The sequence below is a fragment of the Alternaria conjuncta genome (assembly GCF_024043145.1).
Source record: "Alternaria conjuncta strain BMP 0040 chromosome Unknown scaffold_13, whole genome shotgun sequence".
Classification (NCBI taxonomy): Eukaryota; Fungi; Ascomycota; class Dothideomycetes; order Pleosporales; family Pleosporaceae; genus Alternaria; species Alternaria conjuncta.
The window spans coordinates 370,859-394,398 of record NW_026250102.1 but is presented as its reverse complement, the minus strand read 5'-3'; the positions used below and the strand labels follow the sequence as shown (position 1 = coordinate 394,398).

The window sequence follows — 23,540 nt, the reverse complement described above, 5'->3', positions numbered from 1 at the left end:
ATGCCGCTTCATCGGCATCGAGTCCCCTCAATTGTGTCAGACTTCGGCATACCGAAGTTTCAGCTACATGAAATCTCAGCTATCTCACTACAACTCGATATGGGGTTGTTCCCATCTCAGGCACTACCGCTATTGACGTTGGACTATCGACAATTTTGGTCCAATATGGTTAGACGCATCCACCAGCGATAGCCTGCGCAAGACGCGTGCACCGGGGAAGCGGGCACGGTCAAGGACCCAACGGCTTCGATGCGAGCACCTCCATGTCAGTATTGGCGTGCACAAAGGTTGTCTCGTCAAAATGTCGATCCGCATTCAGTACACGATCTGAGCATCCTAGCGACAGATCGAAGGTGTACCAGGAAAATCGAATCCTCGGCCTTCAGCTCCGGAAGAAGCATATAAAGACAACACACGATCGGGCCATCTTCCGATGAGACAGGCCAACACTTGCGCCATTCTTCTAATGCACCCCTTCCACGAAGTGTCCGAGCAAGAAATTCGACATTGGGATGTGCCCTTGGTACCTCCGCAGACTGTACACATGAACTAGTGTGAACGACATGCGGCATACAATAATCTCGTTCCTCTCGCCGAACTCTGGTTCTCACTGCGATCCCGGGTTTTGTGCATCGAGACCTCGGCTGGAGGAACATTAAGCACGCTCGGGGGCAACCGACCGACACACCAGAACGTTATGAAGCAACCACGACGTCACTACACATCCCCAGATCTAGTCTGCCCCAGACCCACCAGCCACGTGTGATCTCAACGCATTCATGGATGGTCGCAACGGTGCCTTAGGATGACAACCCGGCGCGTAAATTAGCGATGACATATCGGGCATCACAGGTCATAAGCTGTCAGTGATTCGCTGACAAACATCTACACAAAGACCACGGTCAATGCAAGTTCATGTCGAGAATGCGACGTGTTTGTTATTGGCCCAGGTTTCAATCTCCGGTTCATCGACACCAGCCTCGGATCGAAAATGCACACCTGTTTAGCCTGATCCCAGACCGTCCACACCCGTAAAGCGTATAGCTCCCGCGACCGGCATCATTTCCATGAACAACCGGGCTCGCGTCCCCAATTTCCCCGCGTACCAGCTGCAATTCATCATGAAATATTTGCCGACCTGGTTTAGCCCCATGCATCGGCGGAAAGGAATGGATAGTGCTTTGGAGAAATCCCGCCCGCCTCCACAGTCTTAGCGATATAAGTACCTATGTATGTCTCGGCGCAAATTTTTGTTACCGACAACCTGGCTGTCTCATAATGGTGTCTTCTTGGTCGATTCGATTGCTCGTCGCTAACTTAGCGATTACTGGGGGAGTCGCAGGGGGCTGGCGCGACGGGAAGTTCAAGACGTTGGTGACGTTTGGCGATAGTTACACGGATGAGAACCGATTAGGATACTTTATCAACAACAATGGCTCGGCACCACCTGTGGCATGGCAGCAGCCTGTGGTAAGTCAAAGTTGTTACGAAACCAATCTCAACCTCAACTAAAAATGAACAGGGACTAGCAACAGCCTCGGGCGGCCTCTCCTGGGCGCGATACGCAAGCATCTACTCCAAAACCAACCTCTACAACTACGCCGTCTCCGGCGCCGTATGCTCCAACGAAATAACGCCCCGCTACTTCTCCGCCATCGACGCCCCCTTCCCCGACATCGCAGGCTACGAACTCCCCGCCTTCCTCGCCGACTCCACAGCCACCACACCCAACGGCACGCAATTCTTCACCGGCAAGCCCTCCTCCACCGTCTACGCAATCTGGATCGGCACCAACGACCTCGGCAACGGCGCCTTCCTAACCGACAGCCAATCCCCAAACAAAACCGTAGCCGACTACATGGACTGCGTATACGCTCAAATCGACCGCCTGTATGAAAACGGCGGTCGCTACTTCGTCGTCATGAATCTTGCGCCGCTCAACCTCCTCCCTCAGTACCAACAGCCCGGCGAAGGCGGTCTACAGTCGACGCAGTACTACCCCGACACCCCCGGCAAAAACCTAACAGAAGTCCACGGCCGCATGCAAAACACCGTCGCAGCGCTCAACCAAGTCTACGCCTACCGCACGCCCTTTGCCGCGGAGATTGAAGAGCGCTGGGAAGATGCCAAGGTAGCTTCCTTTGACGTCAACGCCCTCATGACGGATATGTATTACAACCCGTCTAGCTATCTGAATGGGACAGGCGCGCCGTTGAATATCCAAGGAGTGGAGAGTCTGTGCGATGAGCAGGGAAGTAATTGTACGAGCACGGATAGCCCGGATAGCTTTATGTGGTTTGATCCGTTGCATCCGAGTGAGCAGACGAGTAGGGTTGTGGCGAGGGAGTTTGTGGGCGTGTTGGGCGGGAAGAGTCGGTGGGCTAGTTATTGGGGGTGTTAGGAGGGTGTAGTGGAGGCTGTAAAGCGTGGAGGGGAAAAATGAGCAACGTAATCGATTTTGAAATGATAATATACGATCTATACTTATCTTACAAACGTGATCTCTTGCTGTACCCCTTCTTTTCAGAACATGAATACACTAACCCGCTATGCTATGTCATGCCTATCAAAACAACAACCCGCCCAACCCCATCTCGCTATGCTATTCAAACAACAACAATCCATCCTCATCCTCATCCACCATCCCATCCAACACAGACCCCCTCAACCCCCTCCCAACAAACCTCAGATACTCCGACACCACCTCTCCAACCCCTTATCCCCACCCCTAACCCCCCTCAACACCTCCCCCACCTCCTCCAAACTAACATCACACCTAACCATCCCAAACGCACCCACAGCCCCTCCCGTCAAAACCGGCATGCACAACCCCAGTTCCACAAGCCCCTCCCACTCGCGCCTCGCCACATCTTTCCCCCACACTTTACTCGCACCACTACTACTGCTCAGCCCACCTGCGGCCGATTGAATGCGCGCGCGACTGGCGAGGGTGACGTATTCGTCGTAGGCCATGTTGAAGTTGCACGTGTCGGAGTCGTGGATGATGTCTAGACGTGCGGCGGCGATGAGGAGGGAGAGGGAGAGCTGGGAGAGAGAGGGGATGAGTGTTAGTTTTGAGTCTGGGGAGGAGAGGGTGGTGGTGGGTTGGAAGGGGGTTGTGGCGGAGAGGGTGGCGGTGGGGAGGAGGAAGGTGGTTAGGATTTTGGGGACGGATTTCGAGAGGTAGAATGTTGGGGCTAGGTGCGTGGTTAGGAAGGTGGGGGTTGAGAAGAGTTTCTAAGAAGATTGTTAGTTTGGTTATGAGGGAGTGTGTGGCATGGGCTTACGGATATGTTGGTGTTCCATTGGGATAGTGCGTCTTCTTTCGTGTCGCCTTTCTTTGCTTTCTTGGCTGGAGTGGTCTTGGTGCCACCTTCTAGTATACCTCTTTCCTCGACGCTCAATTGCTCGGGCTGTATCAACAAACAGGCTTTGCATGTTTCTTGGAACGCGGTAAATGTCGTTGCCAGTCTGAGGTGCACGTAGCGGTGGCTGAAACGACTCTTGACACGCTTCTCGAGACTGTTAGTCACGTCGATGCGTGTCGTGAGTCCCAAAACTGCGATGGGCGCTTTTCGTGACTGTGCGATATCGAAAAGATTGTAAAGCAAAGTTTGACGGGGGTGTTGAGCGAAGAGGTCAAACTCGTCCATGACAAAAACGACGGCTTTGGCGACTTCGTCGGTTACCTCCCCAGTCTGTTCGGATGGGTGGGAAAGCAGAGCGAGCAGGGTCGCTAGCGTATCAGCGTAGTTCTTTCCTGGGCCGCTACCATCCTCTTCGATGTCCATCTCTTTCCCTAACTGGCGCCAGATCTCGCGGAGTGCAATCTTGTCGTCTGTGTGGACAAAGCCGTTCAGTCGGACGACGTGGTATTGGCCGCCGTTGTCTTTGGAGACTTCGGAAAGGACTTTGTTGACTAGTGCCGTCTTTCCACTACCCCGGGCTCCGATAACGAGCATTGAATTACCCTCGCCAGCAGTGATAGTGTGCTCGACAAGTTGGTGCACAGACTTGTACTCTTCGTCTAAGCCAACCAAGGGGGATGGGCGTTTGCCGGTAATACGTTCCATGACGATTGTCTTCAGCAGATCAAGCTCGCGGCCCGGCGCAATGTCGCTATAGATGGCCGATAGAGCGATCTTCTCCTTCTCCTTCTGTGCTGATGTAGGCTTATTGAATGGACTGGGTTCCGTGGGATCCAGCAAACTGTCCAAGATGCTGTTCCCATCTACCTCCATATCATCCTCATCCTGGCCATTGACTTGCTCTTCCGCATTCGACCAGCGCTCCTCATCGTTGTTGGCGATATGATCGGTGCGGTTGAAGCGTCTTCGTGCACTAGCAGTGAGCTTCCTGTTGCTTGTGGGAGAGCCATCGCCAAGTTCGTCCTCGCTTTCCGGTATGGTTGTTTGCTCTGCTGCTGGTTTTCGTCGCTTGGCGGACTTGGAAGGCGTGGCTGCGACTGCCTCTTCCGACTCGGGTTCTGTCGCTGCTGCCTTCTTTCGTGTACTGGCAGCCGGCTTTCGTACTGAGCGTGGCTTCGAGGTCTTGGTGACTTTGGTCTCATTCTGCAGCTCATCCGTCTCATCCTCCTCGGGAATAGGACTAGGGTCTCTCTTCTTGCGCGCACTCGCTCGTGGGGCAGCTGGTTTGCGCGCCGACGCTGCTGGCTTCCGTACAGGCTTTGCGGCCTTTGCAGGTGTAATTGCATCCGTCGATGCCTCTTTCAAAGCGGCCCGGCTTGCGGCTTCCGCCTTTGTAGGTCGCCCCTTTCCTCGCTTCGGTGGAGTGTTTGTTTGTGTCTCCTCATTGTCCTGCGCCGCGATTGGGGTGTTCTCTTTGAGCGCTTTCTGCGAAGGTTTGCGGACCCGCGTTGGTCGTGAGGATATTTCGACGTTCAATGCGCCCTCGATGTCATCGTAGATGTCAATCTCTTCTTCTGCCGCACGCTTTGTCGCAGTGCCATTTGTTGCGCCCTTCAGCGCCCGGCCTTTACGCACTGGCGCTGGCTTCTTCTCCACATTCTGTGCAGAATCACCGTTCGTATTCGTGGTGGTTCGGGCTGCAAGCCTGCCAGAGGCTTTTCTCGTTGACGGCTTTGTTGATGGGCTCGATTCGGTGCGCTTCGGGGTGTCGAGCTTTCTCCGCTTAGAAGATCGTGGCGATTCGTCCATGGCGGTACTTGGGACGTTCTATTATCGTATATGTATAGTGGATGGCTGTTCGTTATTGGGAATGCATCGTGATGGCCGTATGCGCCAAACGTTTCGAGATGGTGAAAGCGCTGGTCAAGGCGCGTCAATCCACAAGTCGCGTCGCGCTACAATTCCGCTTCCCGCCCGGGCGCCCCTGCATCATCCCAAGAGCCATCCACCCTCGCTTCTCTATGTGGAAGACGAGCACCAAACACCACACCAGCTGAGCGCCAGTACTAATCGCACGATCCATATCGGACATTAGACTGAGTCATCATGGCTCCGCGGTCGGGCTCGTGTCGTGACTTTTGCGCTTTCCGACGGGCCCAGGGCCTCAGAGCCCCACTCGACCGTACATCGAGCGCGCCCTACAAGTGATTCCCAAGCTAACGCCGTCACTACTTATCTCAACATATCATGGAGACTGTAGATAAGTATGAGTCTGCTGCCATCGGTTCAACATCAAATTCGAGCACTCAATGGCTTCAACTCATAGCACCCAGGTCGATTTGACCACTTACCCACAGCAGCCTTCGGCGGCGACAACGGACATCGAAATACTACGCCAACACGAAGATGACGATCGACGTTTCAACAGTGACGATGGCTTCTCCCTTCCGCCCACCGATGGTGGTAAGGATGCCTGGCTCTGCCTGTTCGCTTGCTTTATGCTTGAAGCGATGATCTGGGGCTTTCCTTCCTGCTATGGTGTCTTCCAAGAATACTATGCTACTAGTGAGGAGTTCTCCGGTCAAAGCAATATCGCCGTGGTCGGCGCTTGCGCAATGGTATGTTCTATGAATCTTTGTTCGTTCCCATCCTGACACTCCTCTAGGGCATCATGTACATGGACATCGCGTTCTGGTTTGCCGTGCTCAAATACTTTCCCAAATTCCGCATCTGGGCCACACCAGTCGGTCTAGTTGTCGTTTGCCTCGCCTTGGGTCTCGGGTCTCTGTCAACGAGCGTAACGCACCTGATAATCACTCAAGGCATCTTGTACGCACTCGGCGGTGGCCTCGCATGGACGCCAATCCTCTTCAACATCGAAGAGTGGTGGACACGCAGAAGAGGCTTTGCCTACGGAGCCACCATGGCTGGTCTGGGATTGAGCGGGGCCATCCTCCCTCTCATACTCGAATGGCTTCTGCACTCATACGGGTTCCGGACGACTCTACGAGTATGTGCGCTCAGCTTCGTCGCCCTCAACTTTCCGATAGTCTTCTTCTTCAAGCCTCGACTTCCACTATCGCAAACATCGCAGTCCAGAGGTTTCGATCTGTCGTTCTGGACATGCTCGAATTATCTCATCCTGCAATCCGGCAACATCATCCAAAGTCTTGGCTTCTTCCTACCAGCAATCTATCTACCCACGTTTGCTCGGTCCATTGGCGCAGGTAGCATCGAGAGCACCGTCACTATCATCCTCGTCAACGCCGCTGCGTTTGTCGGATGTCTATGCATGGGTATAGCTACCGACAAGTACCATGTCACAACCTGCCTTATGGTCTCTGCACTGGGGTCAACGGTCGGCATATTCCTCCTATGGGGGTTCTCTACATCACTAGCGCCATTGTACATGTTCTGCATTGTCTACGGTGCCTTTGCTGGCTGTCAATCGAGCGCCTGGAGTGCGATTGTCGCAGACACTCAAAAGAAGCGCAGAGGCGCGGATTCTGGCTTCGTATGGGCGTGCCTATCAGCTGGGAAAGGAGTAGGCAACTTGTGCAGCGGTCCACTCTCAGAAGCATTGCTACATGCTGGTGATTGGAGTGCAGGCTTTGCTTATGGCAGCGGATATGGCGCGTTGATCGCCTTCACAGGTGTGACTGCACTATTGAGCGGCTGGGGATATGCTGCAAGGAGAATTGGATGGATATGATCCGATGCTTCTGGATGCCTAACGTAGTTCATTGCCGAGGTGTGCGTCCCGCACAGCAGTACGTCACACATCACGCCGTTACTACATTTCAAACACCAAGCAGGTCTCCCGATGCTCAAGTAGACGATGTGCCCGTTCCTGTTACAGAGCAACCATGGTCGGCATCTGGTTGCGCCAATCAGCTAGCGACATGCCCTCTTGGCGTCGAGGTACGCGTACGCCTGAAACAGACCCACCACTACCATCAACATGCGATCGGCCCTCCCGCTCGCATCTCGACCTCTCCCTCGAAACATGTTGGCTCTCTACCCAATCTATCCATGGCCATCGCAGCCTTGCTTTTACGCAAATTACCGACTTGGCCCTTGTCACCCACCTGTTTACAGCTTTGTTTTATAGCGCGCCCAACGATTCCATTGGAGAAGGTCATGAAACTCCACAAGCGATCGGCATGAAATCCCCATTACTACAATTTACGAATCAGGCCATGCAGACGCGGTTCCTGGCTAGACCTGCAGAGATTGACCTACCAAGCCCGCGCCGCCGCGTCTTCGCAATGTCTTGATCGATCTTATCTGTAACTAGCAGGTGGGCGCACAGACGCTTGCTCATGGTGATTCTCCCAGCTCCAGCAACTTCAAACGACTGGGCAATCTGGGGGCGGCGGGCCCGCGGGTATGCTGGTTTGAGATGAATTGAGTGGTTGATCATGGGTAGATCATGGCCTGGAAATCTCCGAAACGAAACAGAAGAGCATATATACTGCAGGATCCGGCCTCAGTCTGTAGGATCATCAACACAGTTCTTCACAGATCAGTTGTCCAGCACTCTTTCTCTCTCTTCCTCTTCCTCATTCTCTTACACTTCGGGCAGGCCTTTCTTTGCTCTACCCAAGTTCACTCTCTCTAGATATCCTAGTGGTATATACATTCTTTTTGGCTGAGCCACTATCTTTACATTTCAACCAACTTCAGCATCAAACAATCCACACGGACTTCCACGCTACTACTTCCATCAAGATGAAGTACTCCGTCCCCGTCGTTCTCGCTCTCTCGAGCAGCGCTGCCGCCCACCCCTTAGGCGACTACCTCGACGCCATCTTCGGCACCAAGGACACCCGTCAAGCCCCTCCTCCTCCAGGCTTCCCTTCCATGGGCATGCCACCAATGGGCTCTCCCACCCCAGGTTTCCCTCCCATGGGTCCTCCCATGGGAACAGGTGCCCCAACACCTGGCTTCCCCCCCATGGGCGCCCCAACCCCAGGCTTCCCCCCAATGGGCCCTCCATCCGGTGCTCCTCCCATGGGCGCACCAACCCCCGGATTCCCTCCCATGGGCCCCCCCATGGGCACCGGCGCCCCAACACCCCCCGGCTTCCCCATGCCCATGCCCACCGGCGGCTTCCCAGGCGGTCCCGGCGGTCCCGGCGGCTCCAACAACATGCCACCCTCATGGCCCGTCCGCGCGCGCGCCGCCCGCAACCTAGCCATCGACTACCAGCTCGCCCCGCGCCAAGGCGGCGACCTGCCCCTCCCTTCCTTCTCTCTCGCAGACCCCGAGAACGGCGGCGCACCTCCAGCTGCTCCCACTGAGTCTCCCTCCGGCGGAGGCGAAGAAGCTCCAGGAGGTTTCCCCGGTCTACCCACTCCCACCGATGCACCCGGCGGCGGATTCCCAGCGCCCACAGGCGGGTTCCCGGGTGCGCCTACTGGTGCGCCTGAGGGACCTGGTGGAGGACCTGGTGGACCGGGTGGTTTCCCGACGGACCTTCCCTCTTTCCCTATGCCGACTGGTATGCCTGGTGGTTCGGGTGGTTTCCCTGGTCTGCCTGGTACGGGCATGCCTGGTCTGCCTACGACTATGGAGACGATGACGCGTGGGCCTAAGCCGACTGGTATGCCTGAGCTGCCGGGTCAAGAGGATGGTCAGCAGGGTCCTGGTGGTGACAACGGGTCTGGTGGCTGGTGGAGCTGGCTTGGTGGATTGTTTGGCGGTGGTAAGGGAGATGGTGAGGGTGCTGGAGCTGGTGAGGGTGAGGGTGCTGGAAGTGGAATTGGTGCTTAGATGCCCGATACCCCTTGACATTTGGATGAGTGGAGGGAAGGAAAGGGAGGATGAAGACGTCTTGATGGCGCGATTGGTTTCGATTCTTGTCAAAATACTTTACACATTCACTTTACTACAAAGAAATCATACATGCCAACACGGTAGAATGACAAACAAACAAATTATCTCAGCACACACATCACTTCCACACGATATTTTCCAGTGTCTCCCATAAACTCAGCCAGATATCAAAGGTGAAGATAAGATGCAATTACCTATATCAACGACATATATACCACAATGTTAAAGAACGTAAATCATCAAAATTGACCGCCGCCGTTGAGGGCAGCAATCGGGTATCTCAGAAAGGCAGGCCATGCCTACATCACCACCATCCTCCTCCACCACTAACTATGCTTCTTGAACCTTTTAGGGTTCCCGCACCATAATTTTAATTTTTTGCGTGATGGTCGTCGGGTTGAATTGACGCCTCCCAGATGCATATGCTTATGCTTTGTAATGCTTTCACCTTTTTGTGGAAGTACCTATTATAACCGAATTTGCGCCGAGATATGAAGAGTCGGAGAATTTTGCGCTTGTTGAAGTGCAAGAGTCCTGTTGAAAAAGGGACTCTGTTGCGTATGTTGTTGAAGACCGAAGTAGAAGTGGAGATCCGTCCGAGGGAAGCTCCTCAAGGGTTGGGTCTGAATGTGTTGAATACAGTGAGACCGGGTGTCGTTGTAGAATCCAAGCAAGCCTAGTTGGACATTGCAAGGCTCCTCATGCCGTTCGTGACCTCGACAGCGGCTGCCTTGGCGGCGTCAATGAGGCTTGGGTTCTCTTCTTTGCGAGGTCCGACTTTCTCGCCATTCGTGCCGTTCACGTTGCTTTCGCCGTTGACTGGCTTCTTCGCTTCCTCTCCGTTTGTGCCAGGCACGTCAACGTTGTTGGGGTCGACCAGGGGCTTGTCCATGTCCTTGACTTCTAATCCGTCGAAGATGGGGAAGATGCCGCGAGTGGCGTGGAAGTCGTTATGTACTGTAGGATGTTAGTTGCCAGAGCTTAATGGTTACGCAAATATACTCACCGATGTTCAGGAGGTACCAGGTGTCTACAACATCCTGGATCACGTAACGTGAAGGACTGACACCAGCATGGCAGTTGGCCCACTGCTGTCCGAGACGGTAGAATTCGTCCTTCCAGGCGAGGAAGCTGACTGTTTCGACAATGGTTGGCTGCACAATCTCCTTGCCTGGGAAGACACCCCAAGTAACAGCATTTGGTCCTTCGTTGGGAGCATTCGTCTTCAAGTCTCCATTCTTGTTGACCGCGTAGTATGTGAACTCAGGGTCGCGCTCGAGACGTGTGATGATCTCCGAAATGTGCTCTGGAGAGACAAACACTTCTAGGTATGCCTTCTGGTAGACGTAACCATTGCGTGGACCCCAACCAAAGACAGGGTCCGAAGACTTGGCTCCGTTGACAGCGGGCTGGGAGTTGATGGTCAGGAAACCACGACGGTTCAGATCGATGAGATCATCAGTGATAGATCCAGCTTCGGTGGTGATGGGCTGTTCGCTCCACGGCAACGAGTCGATCTTTCCCTCCATATAGCGTACGAAGAGTTCGGACAGATCCCTGATCGACATTGGTGTGCCCCACAGCTTGATGTTCTGCTCATTGGTTCCCTTCAGACCGATACCATATGAGTCCAATTCACCGAACGCAGGCGAGCGAGAATCTCCCCAGCGACCGTTCGGGAACTCGTCCCAGTCTTGTGTGCGTGCGATGTATGATCGGTTGCGGTTGCGCCAGAAGATGGGTCGCACGTTCTCGTCGCGTCGGTTGAGGGCCAAGGAAGGCCGCCACGGAAGGGGCTTCTCTAGCGGTGACTCGGGGTCTGGTAGGAGGTCCAGTTCTTCGAGGACCATGCGGGTGGCTTGTGCGAGGTTCATGGTGTAGCTATACGGGAATTAGTCGGCAATCTTCCAGTCTCGGGCACCTACTTACAAGTGCAGATGTATGATACCAGCATCGATCAGCCGCCGGCACATGTCTGCGACCAGAGTCTTGCCAACTTCACGGACTTCGACGTCGTCGTTCTTGACAGGCTCCAACGCCTCAGTCCAGTTCTTGGGAATGTTGCACTTGGTCCATTGAGCTCGGCGTAAAAATGCCGCGTATGTGTGGATCGGCATAATACCAGGAATGATGGGAACGTCGATGCCCTTGGCACGAACCTTCCTGACCCACTCGAGGAAGAGATCGGTATCGTAGAACATCTGTGTGACAATGAAGGTTCCTCCGGCATCCACCTTCTCTTTGAGATGGTCGATGAGCTCGTCGACGTTGTCATTGTCGTCGCTTCCTTCGGAGTAGCCGGCCACACCAATGTCGAAATGGTTTCCGTACTTCTCCTTGATGTATACGACGAGGTCCTTGGCATAGCGGAAGCCACCTGCTGTCGCCTCCCACTTTTCTCTCTCACGCGGCGGGTCTCCCCTCAGCGCGAGGATGTTGGTGCAGCCGGCGTTGTATGCGTCGCGGAGGGCGTCGTCGAGCTTGGACTTTTCCATGTCGGTGCACGTAAGGTGCATGCAGGTTTCGAGGCCGTAGACGGATTGTGCGACCTTGACCATCTCGCAGGTCAGCTTGGAGTGGCGGCCACCGGCGCCCCAGGTGAGATCGATGAACTGTGGACCGAAGCCATGCATGCGGTCCATGCGGTCGTAGAGGTTTTGGACTCCCTAGATGGTATCAGCCTCCGGCTCACTGTGCCAGGGACATCAGGGTGCGGCGTACCTGCGCTGTCTTGGGCGGGAAGAATTCGAAGGAGAAGGTTGGCTTTCCCTCCTCCCGCGCCTGGGCGAGTTTCTGAGAGATGTGCATGATGGGGAGGTGTAGGACTACTAGAAAAACAAGAGAGAGGAAACTGTAGAGTCTGCGTCAATTCTCCCGACGTTAGTGAAATGTATATGCGAGATATGCACCCCGCGGTGGAATTCGGGCAATGTGCAAGGATGCTGCGTACTGCGGTGTTGACACGAGCTATCCAAAGTATCGTTTGCGGGCCCAGCGATCTGCGAGTGTCCGCGACATGTACCACTGCTGTCTTGCGGTCGGTCAGTAGGCGGGAGGTGAGTGATGCGTTGATGTACAGTTTTCTAGCGGAAGGTTGACGTTGAAGCGGTTAGCGCAGTACGGAGGCACAATCGGAGCCCTCCAGCCCTGCCAAGCGTGGCCCATCTTCGGCGGTCTGCCATGGCTGCTCTGGCACCACTGGACGATCCGGTGGCTATACGTAACATGTGCATGCGGTGGGCGCGCGTCGTCACAGGAGATGCAGAGAGCGCTTGGGCAGGCCGCAAGGCGCGCATATTATAATGTGGCATTAAATGTGGTAATGGATGTGGCATGGAGCCCCACAAACGTGTCCCGTCCCACACGAGCTCCCCTCCACTGCTGGTGGCCGAATTGTCCCTTCCCCGGGTTTACCCTATGCGGTAACCCCGGATCATCATCGTTGCGCAAGAGTGTGCTTGGGAAGCTGCCAGACGCTCTACAAGTAACATTCTCTTCTATACACACATACACAGACCGCAGCTATGCCGCCCATCACGCGCCCCCGCCGCATCGTCGGCGTCTCGCTGAAGATGTACTTCGACCTGCCCAGCACCCTGTCCTACGTCCGCGGCGTCTTGCAACTTGACGGCGACGCCTGGAACTCGCGCATCGATCTCTTCGTCATCCCCGACTTCGTCTCGCTCACCGAATCTGCCCGCATCCTCGAGTCCTCGTCTATCATGCTTGGCGCCCAAGATACCATGTGGGAGGACAAGGGCGCATACACCGGCGAGGTCAGCCCACTGGTGCTGCGCCAGGCAGGTGCGCGCATAGTAGAGATTGGACATGCGGAGCGGAGGGCCATATTCGGCGAGACAGACGAGACGGTCGCGAAGAAGGCCGGTGCAGCAGCGAGGAACGGCCTCATACCGCTCGTGTGCATTGGCGAGAAGACGCACCACAGCGTCGCATCAGCAGCTGTCGGTGCAGCTATACAAGAGTGCAAACCCCAGGTCATGTCAGTGCTGGCTGCGGTCCCGGACGACACTGAGGTAATCCTGGCCTACGAGCCTGTCTGGGCCATTGGCGCAAAGGAGCCCGCCGACCCCGACCACGTCGTCAATGTTACGAAAGAGCTTAGGAAGCTGGCTGCTGGCAGAGCGGGCACCACAAGAATCGTCTACGGAGGAAGTGCTGGCCCTGGCACCTTTGCGAAGATTGCCGAAGGCGTCGATGGCTTGTTCCTGGGTCGTTTCGCGCATGACATTAAGAATCTCAAGAAGGTAATCGAAGAAGTTGGCGGAGCTTGAGGTCGCTGTGGTTGACCATACGGCCGTTAAAGCTCCCATTCCTTTTCGCATTAATCATTCAGCGGGGGGTCGGACTCGGGGAAGGAGGAACAAGGCGAACAAACCAGCCGGGTGAGATTACTTATCTTCTCATCACCACCATCCATCTCGTCATGTGCGCAGGTATAAAGAGAATGACGTGCCGGCTTGGTACCTTCTCTCAAACTGATCCATCTCATCTTCTCTGAGAGCGCGTGCAATGCACCTTTCTCTTCCACCAGCACTTGTGTCGACGTTGCATCATGTTTGACTGGCGCGGAACACATGTCCCTTCGCAAAGACAGTAACCAACTAATCACCGCTGTACGCAATCTGCTCGACTCGATCATCGGTACATTTCGCGATCATGGCGAACGAGTTCATGACAGTCGTTCGGCACTAGGCAGGAGTGACGCGCACCTGTCCATGCTGAGCAAGTACGGGGTCCCTAGGAGCAGAAGGTGCGAACGACGACGAGGAGACTTTGAGCCATCCAACATCCGAATGTACCGACGATCTGTATCTCCTTGTACCTTCTCACCAGCCTTCGGCACTTCACACTGGAAAGCACCGAAGACCGAAACCCTCCGAAGGCTACCCACATGAACTTTCAACGCCGCATGATCCATACTCCGCATAGGACTCGTGGTCGCAATCGCGTGTCACGTTCCTCGGATGCCGACTTCGGATGCCGGTATCTCATACGCAGCGGAAGGATGTCCCGCAGAGCAGATGTATGCTTTCACGATGGATAAGGCGATGCAGATTCTATGGACAACTTTGTGCTGGACCGGAAGCGTCGTTCCCTGATCGCGAAAAGCCCGAATCCCTTCGGATCAGAGGGGTCACGGCATACGCCGCTAGAATCCTGGGTCGCGTTCTTACTGGGATGCTGATGGCTCGGATCCACGGAAGATGCGGTCTGCCTTTTGGACACCTGGCAAACTTGCCTATTACCGACTAAGAGGTTGCGAGCGCGTTAATCGGAACGAATTTTGGGAATCGTCGTGCGACGTGCGGTGTGCGGTCAACCAGGTTTTCATTCCCAGTGCGACTGGAGCCTGCGTGAAACAATGCAACTCCCCGGAACACTTTATGCGATATGCCAGCCTCGATTCACTCCAACCACGAGCCCAGTGTTTGTGCATCTACCTATTCCCGGGGCTTGGTTTCAAAAACCACCAGTCTTCCCCCATCGTAGGCTGGATTGGGTTAGGCGGGCTTACTCGCGGAATCAATCCGCCGCCTACCCGTTTCGTGGTCGGATGAGCGTAAGCTACTCGCCAAATGCCCTACGCTCGATACCAGTCAGCAGATTCTGAAGCCACCATGCACACCTCGGTAGTGGAACGCGGGGGCTGGCTCTGGGCCCTCCCTTGCAGTTTGACACCAACTGCGGAACTGATTTATCGACCATAAGATGCACATGCAACCACAACAGCTTCGCCGCACGAGGCCGGACTGCATATGTTCTGGACTGAGTCGAAGCAGTTGGTCGCTCTCGTCACACAGATCTGCAACTGCCTCAACTGCAACGTTGCACACGATCGCACTTTGGAGCCACACCATCAGTAATCGATTTCGCCTACACGACTCGTTTGCGAGACGTCAAAAGGAACTCTCATGCGCGGCTTCAGAGATGCCGTGGGCGACATGACGTTTGGGAATAACGCCTGCACCACTCATCCGGATCTAGCGTTCCTAGTACGCTTTCCCCGCAAAGTCAACCCCAATAAGTGACGGCCCGACGATCATTTAGCTCCAAAGTCTAGGCTCCGCACACATCCCCAGCTTTCGCGTGCTTCATCTCCACTCGACTCCGCAGAACCGATCTTATTTCCTGCAGCTGCAGATCCCTTACTGGCTGTCGCTGAGTCGGATCACGATCACGTTACAACGTTCAATGCGTACCATTTGCATTGCGACCGTTTTGGGCACTAGGGTCGCCGAGGTCTTGCCAATACGGCGAGGCTAAGAGTGTGATCAAGTGTGTTTCACGGAGAAGCATGCTTATCGTGGAGTCCTCGATGGGAATCTACATTTCCAATCGCCCATTCGGACGCTCGTTATCATGCACTCTTGGATAAGCCCCGACGGTGTTATAGGCAGAACGTCTGGGGTGTGCGATGTGACTGCGCGGAACGCCACTGTTGTTTCTGGGGATGCGTCGCCAGGGAAGCCACGTCCGCAGCTAAGGATGAACTCCTCATGACTCCGGCGAATCAAGACCTGGCCGTCCTTCGAGCTCTAGTCTGGGCAGATCTGCCCTCCCGCCAATTCGACTACGTGCATCACGTCCAACGCGGAGCCGCAGCGGTTGGTCCTCAAACTCTTGTTCTACCGGGGTGGCCTGGCTGCACCTGCCACCTACTTGGTGATGATCCCTTGCTTTCGTCCGCGGCTACGCTTTCTTGGAATTGGAATCCGTGCCTCAAGGTTTGCGGAGCACCATCGTTACGTTACCTACACTCTTAATGAAGATTGTCTGCCCACCTATATCAGTCCTATCCTCCATCTTCTAGCCTCCTATGTCACGTTACGAGAACTCTACAGCTACTACCACTTCCTCCACTGGCCATCATCACGAAACATCTTCCTCTAATACTAACTCAAACGGAAGCGGTCTGTTCGACAACCACATCGCCTGTATGACTTCCAACCACGACCACAAGTACGCAACAAACGACGCCCATCTCGGTGCGACTACTGCTCGGGACGCGGAGACTCTATCAGCTGGATCAACTGCAAGGAACGAGTCGACGACAAGAATGATGGATAACCCCAACGCTTTGGAGAAGGACTTTTCTCGGCAAGATGGTAAGACACTTTGCGACGCGTACTTCTGGATTCGGCTGACGCTCTCTAGCTTATGGCAATGGATATGGAGGACACGCACACCTCGATGCTTCGGCCGACTCTGGTACTGCGCTGCATCAAATCCGAACAGCAGGCAGCATCTCCATCTCGCCAGAGCTTTTCGAGAAGCTGTACTTGTCACCTCCGAACAAAGTAAAGGGAGATCTGCGCAAGACGTTCGGTAACCCAACACCTCTGTAAGTTGTCATTACGCATTTCGGGTTCGTGGTTGCTGACATTGCACAGCGCTTTGATCGGTTTCTTGTTGTCGCTACATCCATTGAGCATGACCCTTATGGGATGGCGAGGCGCTGGTGGGAGTGGATCTGCAAGCATCGGGTGGTATTACTTCTGCGGTGGTCTGCTCATGATCCTCGGTGGCCTCGGTGAAGTATGTTTGTCCTGAAACTCATAACAGCAAACACTAACCGCTACCACAGTGGATTCTCGGCAACACCTTCCCCTTCGTTGTCTTCTGTTCGTTCGGTGCCTTCTGGCTCGGTTTCGCCGCAACCCTCCAACCTTTCTACAACTCATACGCCGCATACGCAGATCCAAGCGTCGAAGGCAGCACAGGTCTCGAGTCTGTGGGCTTCAATGTCGGTCTTGGTACGTTGCCTACACCATGATTCGGAATTGCTCCACTAACGGTTGATACAGCATACTTCCTCGTCATGATGGGCATTTTATGCCTCGTCTACCTCGTCTGCTCCATCCGCACGAACCTCATCTTCTTCCTTATCTTCTTCACCCTTGTACCCGCCTTTGGTCTTCTTGCCGGAAGCTACTTCCAGCTTGCCAATGGCCAAGCTGCTCTTGCTGTCAAGCTCGCTGAAGCTGCTGGAGCTTTCACCTTCGTCACGTGTATGTGCGGATGGTACATCTTCTTCGCCATTATGCTGGCTAGTGTTGACTTCCCATTCGATCTACCTCGTAAGTTGACCATGTCTTTTTCAAGTTCAGTTCGTCTGCTAACACGAAACAGTTGTCGATCTATCCAGTGTGGTGAAGGGCGCCAGCGAGAAGCGCAAGATTGACCACATGGAGTAGACAAGGTCTCGACGGTCTACGGTCGGGATGCGAAGCATTGGATATGGGAGTGGCAGACAAGTGGAGATATCAAGAGTGGGCCAGATACCAGACGAAAGGCACGATACGCGCGTCAGACAGTCGAGGCGGTGATATTGTTAGTGGCCGATCAGAGCGTGAAGCTATGCTTTCCCTTCCATCATGTGCCAATGCTACGAGTAATATTTATATGTTACGCACGAAATAGTAATTATGCAATTCACGACTTCACGTCTCCCCACATGTACTAAATCATCTTCATGTCCAATGCATCGTTACGATCCACATGCAGGAAATGGTCGCGTGTCTATCGCATGACGAATCCACCAGCTGCCGTCGGGCTAGCCCGAGGCATTTCGATCCTGCCAATCTCACGACGACTAAACGACCATTTCAGCCTTAGAATTAGGGAACTCGAGACACAATTTCCGCGAAAGCATAACATCGCAGCCTCGTTCTGGTCGACACGCCGTGTCGCATGAAGCCCCATGTCACAGAGTTGACAGGTCTGACACGTCCGACCCCGATTTACGGGTCCGCCAACCAACTCCTTCAAGCGAACAGATGGTACGTGCATATATACATATAACCAAATCGACGAACAACATATAGCCCTTTTGCTAACTAACTATCTGGTATCCAACGACCTGCCAAAGTCGCATCCAACTTCCCCTCCTCCCACGCTCCGCACCACACGTCACCACCATGATTTACCCGGTGGAAGCAGCCCCCATGCATGCCACACGGCACACCACATCCACATCCACCAGCACATCAACCCGTCCGCGGAGGCGAAGTACATCATCAAGTCGCTCGTCCGCATCCCAAAACTTCTCGCGCCCCCATTTACAACCCACCATACCCCGGAAATCGGCTCCAGCCACGCTTCCCCTACGAGCCCTCACAGACTCCTCCGCCCCCATCGCCCAAACCATTATTATAAAACCACAAAAACCACATCATATCCCTTCTACTACATCGAGATCGAGGTCGAGAAAACCTCCACACAAAATGGCAACCTACTTCCTCACGGGCGCGAACCGCGGTATTGGATTGGAGTTTGTGCGGCAGTTGGCTGCGAAGGGCGACAACACCATCATCGCAGGCGTACGCTCGAAAACAGGAGACAACGCCGACTTGGAAGCAATGAGCAAGACCAACCCCAAAATCCACATCATCGAATGCGACGTCTCCTCACTCGACTCCCTCTCCAGCATCGAATTCCGCGTCGCAGAAATCCTATCCAAGAGCGGCGCATCACTCGACTACCTCTTCAACGTCGCGGGCATAAACGCCACATCCAGCGACACGAGTCTGACACTCGACCCCAAAAGCATGTCAGAGCACATGCAAACCAACGTGCTGGGCCCGGCGAAAATCGTCTCTTCCTTACAAAAATACCTCGCCCGCGGCGCTACGGTGCTGAACATGTCGTCTGGGCTCGGCAGTCTGACTGTTGCGACGGATATAACTAAATGCTGTACTTATAGTATGAGTAAAGCGGCGTTGAACATGTTGACGGTGCACCAGGCGAAGGATTTGAAGAAGCAGGGTGTAAGGGTGATTTGTATGGATCCTGGGTGGGTGAAGACGAGGATGGGGGGCGAGGGCGCGATGATTGAGGCGAGTGTTAGTGTGGGGAGTATGTTGGAGGTTGTGGCGGGGTTGAAGGAGGCGGATAGTGGGAGGTTTTTTAGGTATGATGGTGTGCCTGTGGCGTGGTAGGTTGGGATGGGGAATATGTGTTGGAAAGTGGTAGAGGGGGAATAACTGAGGCGGATTTGTAGATAGCATGTTGGACATGGTAGTCTGAGATAATTGTGGATGGTATCTAAAGCGACAGTGGACTACATACTTCGTGCCTCTACCTCCGTCTGTAAAGCGTCTTTCATCTCTACTCCGCCACAGGGCACAAATCGTAGTTACCAGCGACGTTGTTACCCCACCATTGCGGGAACGGAATAGCCGGCCCACCAGCTCCAAACACAGCAAACGACAATATGAACAAGCAAGTCAAACTCGCGCCATCAAACGCGCCCGCAATAAGGTACGAGTAGTCCTTGAAGATGCGGGGACGGTAGTTCCTCAGGTAGAACTGCGTGAAGAAACCTACGATCGTCCAGCTGAGAAGCACACACGTCTGACTCTGGTTGTAAGGAATGTATCCCGCGTACTGAATGAACTGGGGGAAGTTGATCTCGCGGAGGGAAAAGTTACCGATCTTGGGTACGAATCGAACGAAGATGCGGTGGGCGAGGACGATAGCGGCGCCGATGAGGAGACCGAAGGGGACGATTGAGTAGGCTTTTCCTTGCTTGTACAGGTACGCGGCGAGGGCCCAAGTGGAAGCGTTGGTGTTATAGGATTGGATGTTTGCACCAGACCACGACGCGTTACCATCGGTGTCGGCGAGGAGGTGCTTGTTTCCTGTTACGATGGAGATCATGACGGCGTAGTTGATGAAGCCGCCGAGGACGGTGCCGTAGATTTGTGTCATGAACATCACGCGGGGCGGGATCTTGAGGTACTCGCCTAGTTTCAGATCCATGCTGAGTTGCACGGCGCTGTTGATGACGTTGTGAGACCATGCGGCGAAGTACATGTTACCGATGGGGCGACCGGGGAGGATCAGTCCGGCAATGACTTTGGACAGGTTGTTGGTTGCGATACCGTTACCGAAGCGGGCGTAGAGAAGGGTGCTGAAGGGCGAGATGATTGTGCCCATTACCAGTGCAATAACGTAGGCCCAGACGGGTAGAGTAACATTCTCCTTGATGACGACGACGAGACCGAGCACGAAACTGACGACGAGTACAGCTAGGTACCACCACTGTGGTGCGTCCTTGTAGTGCTTGGCCATATGCGCGTGGTGAGGATCGTCAAACTTGCCCTTTTTGGCATCCTTGAATGCTCGGACTGTGTCGCCGCCCCAGAAGAGCACGATGTGGGCGATGAGGGCACCGATCGCAGCATTGGCCATGAACATGGCGTAAGCGAAGGTGCCAGTAATCCTCGGTAGACCGTATTGCAGGAGAGCCTTCTCATCCAGAATGCCATCGATGAAGACGCTCTCGCTTGGGTACTGCTTGCCCTCCTGTGTCAAGAGACGTGTTGACATGAAAGGCAGGTCCTTCGAACCCCAAGCATTGCCGTAGTAAATGCCGAGCATGATGAAAAAGCAGAACACGAATCCGGCAGCTTGATGGAGTTGGAGCTTGAGCGGAAGCGAGGACTGGAAGGAAGTAATCTGTGATAGCGATTAGTGTCTGCAGAGTAGAGTGTTTCGGAGCGCCTTCTTACGTATTGCCAGTCAAGCGAAATGCTGAACCAACCAAGACCTTCGTTGTTTGAGGCACCGCCGAAGAGGTTGGTAAGCGTAGCCGCCGTGTTTCCAGTCGCATGCATGGCAGCCAGACAGGGGATCGAGATAGAGTTCAACCAGGGGAAGATGTATGCAGGAAAGAACTCGTAGACGAACATGCAGGAGAAGGCAATCCAGAACCATCGGAGAGGCTTTGAATCTTTGACGCTCTGCCAGTGGAGACCTTGGAGGACCTTGACTGTAGGAAGACTGCTCCAGTAGACCGAGTCAACGTGCCATACGCAAATGGGGCGCATGATACCGCAGATACCATATCCAAAGAGTCCAATAGAAATGGTGCTGAAGATGACTGTGACAGGGCTCAAAGGCATGTCGTAGAAGAGGTCAGATGCAGCGAAGACCTGACTGGCGGGAGCAGCAATCGATGCGGAAGTCGCGGTGATGGATGTGATGGCATGCTCTTTCAAGTTCCACTCGCCGTGGTTGAAGAAGGACATGATTGTAATCCACATGGGCGCCTTGCCGACTCCGCCCTTCTCCCTCCACCGAGCCTCGAACTTGTCTCCGCGCGGCAGTAGCTTGACCCATCCCCTGCCGAGGAAGTAGGCCATGAGGACGATGAAGGTTCCTTGGATGGTGACGAGAGTGGGTTTGAACTGGTTTCGTCAGCATTCAAGGTACGCAGCCTGTGGAGATGTTGACATACCTGGTAGATCTGGTACACGACGGCTTGGAATCCGGATAGAACGGTGGCCAGAAGCAGACTCCTGAAAGTTAACGCAGGCACAAAGTCGTCTCGCATAGGCAGTAGGTAGGCTGCTGCGTCGGCGCCAGTAACGATGACATGGTCCTCACCGTCGCCGTCCTTGTCGTGCCCATCGCCGTCGTACTCGGGAAGAGCGGCCTTAATCTCAGGGTCCAAAGGGCCTTTGATGTCGATGTCTCCGTCGTGAGCAGCATGCTTCTTCTCGCTGAAGTCGTTGATAGCCTGGTGGCTGGGGAGATTGACGACCTTGCCCTCGACGGCGTCGGGGCGGCCCATAACCATCACGTCACCAAGAGGAGCTGCCATGGTTGCGTGCGGTAATGGTTTGGTTCATTGTCCGAGCGGGGAGTACTGTTACTCAAATATACAACTGCTCACGTGTTCTAGTGCAAACGCGTTATCGTGGCCTTCACCTGTGTGATTGCGGCGAGGTTGCGCGCAATAGCACGTCAGATAAGGCCCCTGTTGCAGGAGCGATAGGACTGCCACTCCTAGGTTTGAAAGGGCAGGTGTCCCATGTCAGGAAGCGGCCGAATACAGAAGGGTATCTAAAGATCATGCAAGGCGATGTTGGTGGCACGGCAGGTAACCTAACTGTGCAACCCGTGGGTCCTATCACTTCTTCCCTTCGTATTCTAGAACACCCGGCATATCAGAAACGAAGCCTGCAACCGTATATTGGGCAGGAAACTGCGGGGATAACGAGGTCGTGCCATCCCGTGTCGGAGATGCCGTTCCAAAGGGGATGGCCTGGCACCCTGTTGCAACGGTAGGCTGATAGCGATCGATACCTAGGTAAACAACGGAATGGTGTCGCCACCAGGTTGAATGGCATCATCCGCAGACACGATATCGAATGCACCCGGAAGAGCATTCGCCGTGCTTATGACCGCGCGACAAGCCAATCGCGGGCAGACCTGGTGTCGCCGAACAATTGCCTCGCAATTCAGGGAAGTTTCCTCGGCGTTCGTGCGACAGACGATCCTGTCTCGTGCGATTGGGGCGCTCGTCGTTTGGCGTTGTCCTCGAGAATGCGACGATAAGCGTTGCCAAGTGGGGGTGGCGCCCGCTAGGTCGTGCTTGTCCATCACAAGATGAAGCCTTGGAGGATTGAAGCACGCAGATGTGGACGGCGTTCCCGCGAGCAGCGGAGTCGTGGACCAGAATGCGGCAGTCAGGCCCGCAGTGTCGCCGTGGTGCGCGAAGATAAGCTGCCGAGTCCCGGGGTTACGTTAGGCTGGTTTCCGGTCGATGCAACACCCACCTCCATGATTCTTCCACGAACAATGAGACATTCCAATAAAGTGTAAGAAAAATGAGGTTTGTCACAAAGAAGAGCGCCCAGCAGTGTACTTAAGATGTAGTACTAGGATAATCTTTAGTGCTGACATCCAGGCAGCCATCTTGGCATTCTTCCACGCTGACTCAGATCTGCAGGCAAGCGCTCTGCATACAAGTCATGCAATATAGCAACGAGCCATCAACATAGCCAGTATAGTCCAGTTGCCAAATGGCGCATGTATCCAGGAACCCATTCCTCGGAACGTGTGCAGCAAGGTCGTGATTGTCAATTAACCTCAAGCTCGTCTAGCTCATCAGTCCACTCTTAAACGCTGAGGTCTTTCATCTACGAAACATCCATTACGTCTCGAAGTCTCACCAGAATCAAAGCGCTGTATCCTTCATTCACAATGTCTTCAAGTCGAAATGTATCAGCTTCTACAGCAAGTCTCACAGCCTAGATCAATCTCAAACACGTTCCCAGTACCTTTCGAGGAATGATCGAGCTTCTTGCGTCGCACCATGTACACCAGGAAAATGTTTTTAAGAGTCGCTTCTCTCCACTGCCACGACCTTTGATCATTCTTACTAAGTATATGGGAGTGGAGAAACATCTCCGTTGAGATGTTAAGTACACTAGTCTCCATCAATTGCACGCAGCCCGGTTGTTGATTTAACGCTCTATCATTCTTATCACTTCAAAAATTATATAGCGAGTTATTCGTGAGGCT

General features: G+C 54.2%; 9 protein-coding genes across 9 annotated transcripts; 6 read left to right on the top strand and 3 right to left on the bottom strand.

The window, feature by feature from the left end:
- Positions 1-1,278: 1,278 nt before the first annotated feature.
- On the top strand, positions 1,279-2,331 carry J4E85_008440 (uncharacterized protein; the record flags this gene model as incomplete). Its single annotated transcript, XM_051472665.1, has 3 exons — positions 1,279-1,470; positions 1,523-2,261; positions 2,324-2,331. The coding sequence occupies 3 exons, from the start codon at positions 1,279-1,281 to the stop codon at positions 2,329-2,331; spliced, it is 939 nt and encodes a 312-aa protein (XP_051323486.1).
- A 354-nt stretch (positions 2,332-2,685) lies between these two features.
- J4E85_008439 (uncharacterized protein) lies at positions 2,686-5,177 on the bottom strand (the record flags this gene model as incomplete). The annotated part of the gene is made up of 2 exons (XM_051472664.1): positions 2,686-3,237; positions 3,288-5,177. The coding sequence occupies 2 exons, from the start codon at positions 5,175-5,177 to the stop codon at positions 2,686-2,688; spliced, it is 2,442 nt and encodes an 813-aa protein (XP_051323485.1).
- A 500-nt stretch (positions 5,178-5,677) lies between these two features.
- On the top strand, positions 5,678-7,080 carry J4E85_008438 (uncharacterized protein; the record flags this gene model as incomplete). Its single annotated transcript, XM_051472663.1, has 2 exons — positions 5,678-5,986; positions 6,034-7,080. The coding sequence occupies 2 exons, from the start codon at positions 5,678-5,680 to the stop codon at positions 7,078-7,080; spliced, it is 1,356 nt and encodes a 451-aa protein (XP_051323484.1).
- Positions 7,081-8,099: 1,019 nt separating this feature from the next.
- Positions 8,100-9,143, top strand: J4E85_008437 (uncharacterized protein; the record flags this gene model as incomplete). The annotated part of the gene is made up of 2 exons (XM_051472662.1): positions 8,100-8,199; positions 8,266-9,143. 2 exons carry the CDS (start codon positions 8,100-8,102, stop codon positions 9,141-9,143), a joined length of 978 nt encoding a protein of 325 aa, XP_051323483.1.
- Positions 9,144-9,882: 739 nt separating this feature from the next.
- Positions 9,883-12,014, bottom strand: J4E85_008436 (uncharacterized protein; the record flags this gene model as incomplete). Its single annotated transcript, XM_051472661.1, has 4 exons — positions 9,883-10,163; positions 10,213-11,087; positions 11,136-11,872; positions 11,928-12,014. The coding sequence occupies 4 exons, from the start codon at positions 12,012-12,014 to the stop codon at positions 9,883-9,885; spliced, it is 1,980 nt and encodes a 659-aa protein (XP_051323482.1).
- Positions 12,015-12,730: 716 nt separating this feature from the next.
- On the top strand, positions 12,731-13,498 carry J4E85_008435 (uncharacterized protein; the record flags this gene model as incomplete). Its single annotated transcript, XM_051472660.1, has 1 exon — positions 12,731-13,498. One exon carries the CDS (start codon positions 12,731-12,733, stop codon positions 13,496-13,498), a length of 768 nt encoding a protein of 255 aa, XP_051323481.1.
- A 2,666-nt stretch (positions 13,499-16,164) lies between these two features.
- On the top strand, positions 16,165-17,422 carry J4E85_008434 (uncharacterized protein; the record flags this gene model as incomplete). The annotated part of the gene is made up of 6 exons (XM_051472659.1): positions 16,165-16,333; positions 16,383-16,569; positions 16,619-16,763; positions 16,813-16,981; positions 17,033-17,305; positions 17,358-17,422. 6 exons carry the CDS (start codon positions 16,165-16,167, stop codon positions 17,420-17,422), a joined length of 1,008 nt encoding a protein of 335 aa, XP_051323480.1.
- A 1,029-nt stretch (positions 17,423-18,451) lies between these two features.
- Positions 18,452-19,165, top strand: J4E85_008433 (uncharacterized protein; the record flags this gene model as incomplete). Its single annotated transcript, XM_051472658.1, has 1 exon — positions 18,452-19,165. The coding sequence occupies one exon, from the start codon at positions 18,452-18,454 to the stop codon at positions 19,163-19,165; it is 714 nt and encodes a 237-aa protein (XP_051323479.1).
- A 169-nt stretch (positions 19,166-19,334) lies between these two features.
- J4E85_008432 (uncharacterized protein) lies at positions 19,335-21,834 on the bottom strand (the record flags this gene model as incomplete). The annotated part of the gene is made up of 3 exons (XM_051472657.1): positions 19,335-20,687; positions 20,741-21,418; positions 21,469-21,834. The coding sequence occupies 3 exons, from the start codon at positions 21,832-21,834 to the stop codon at positions 19,335-19,337; spliced, it is 2,397 nt and encodes a 798-aa protein (XP_051323478.1).
- Between the last annotated feature and the right edge of the window lie 1,706 nt (positions 21,835-23,540).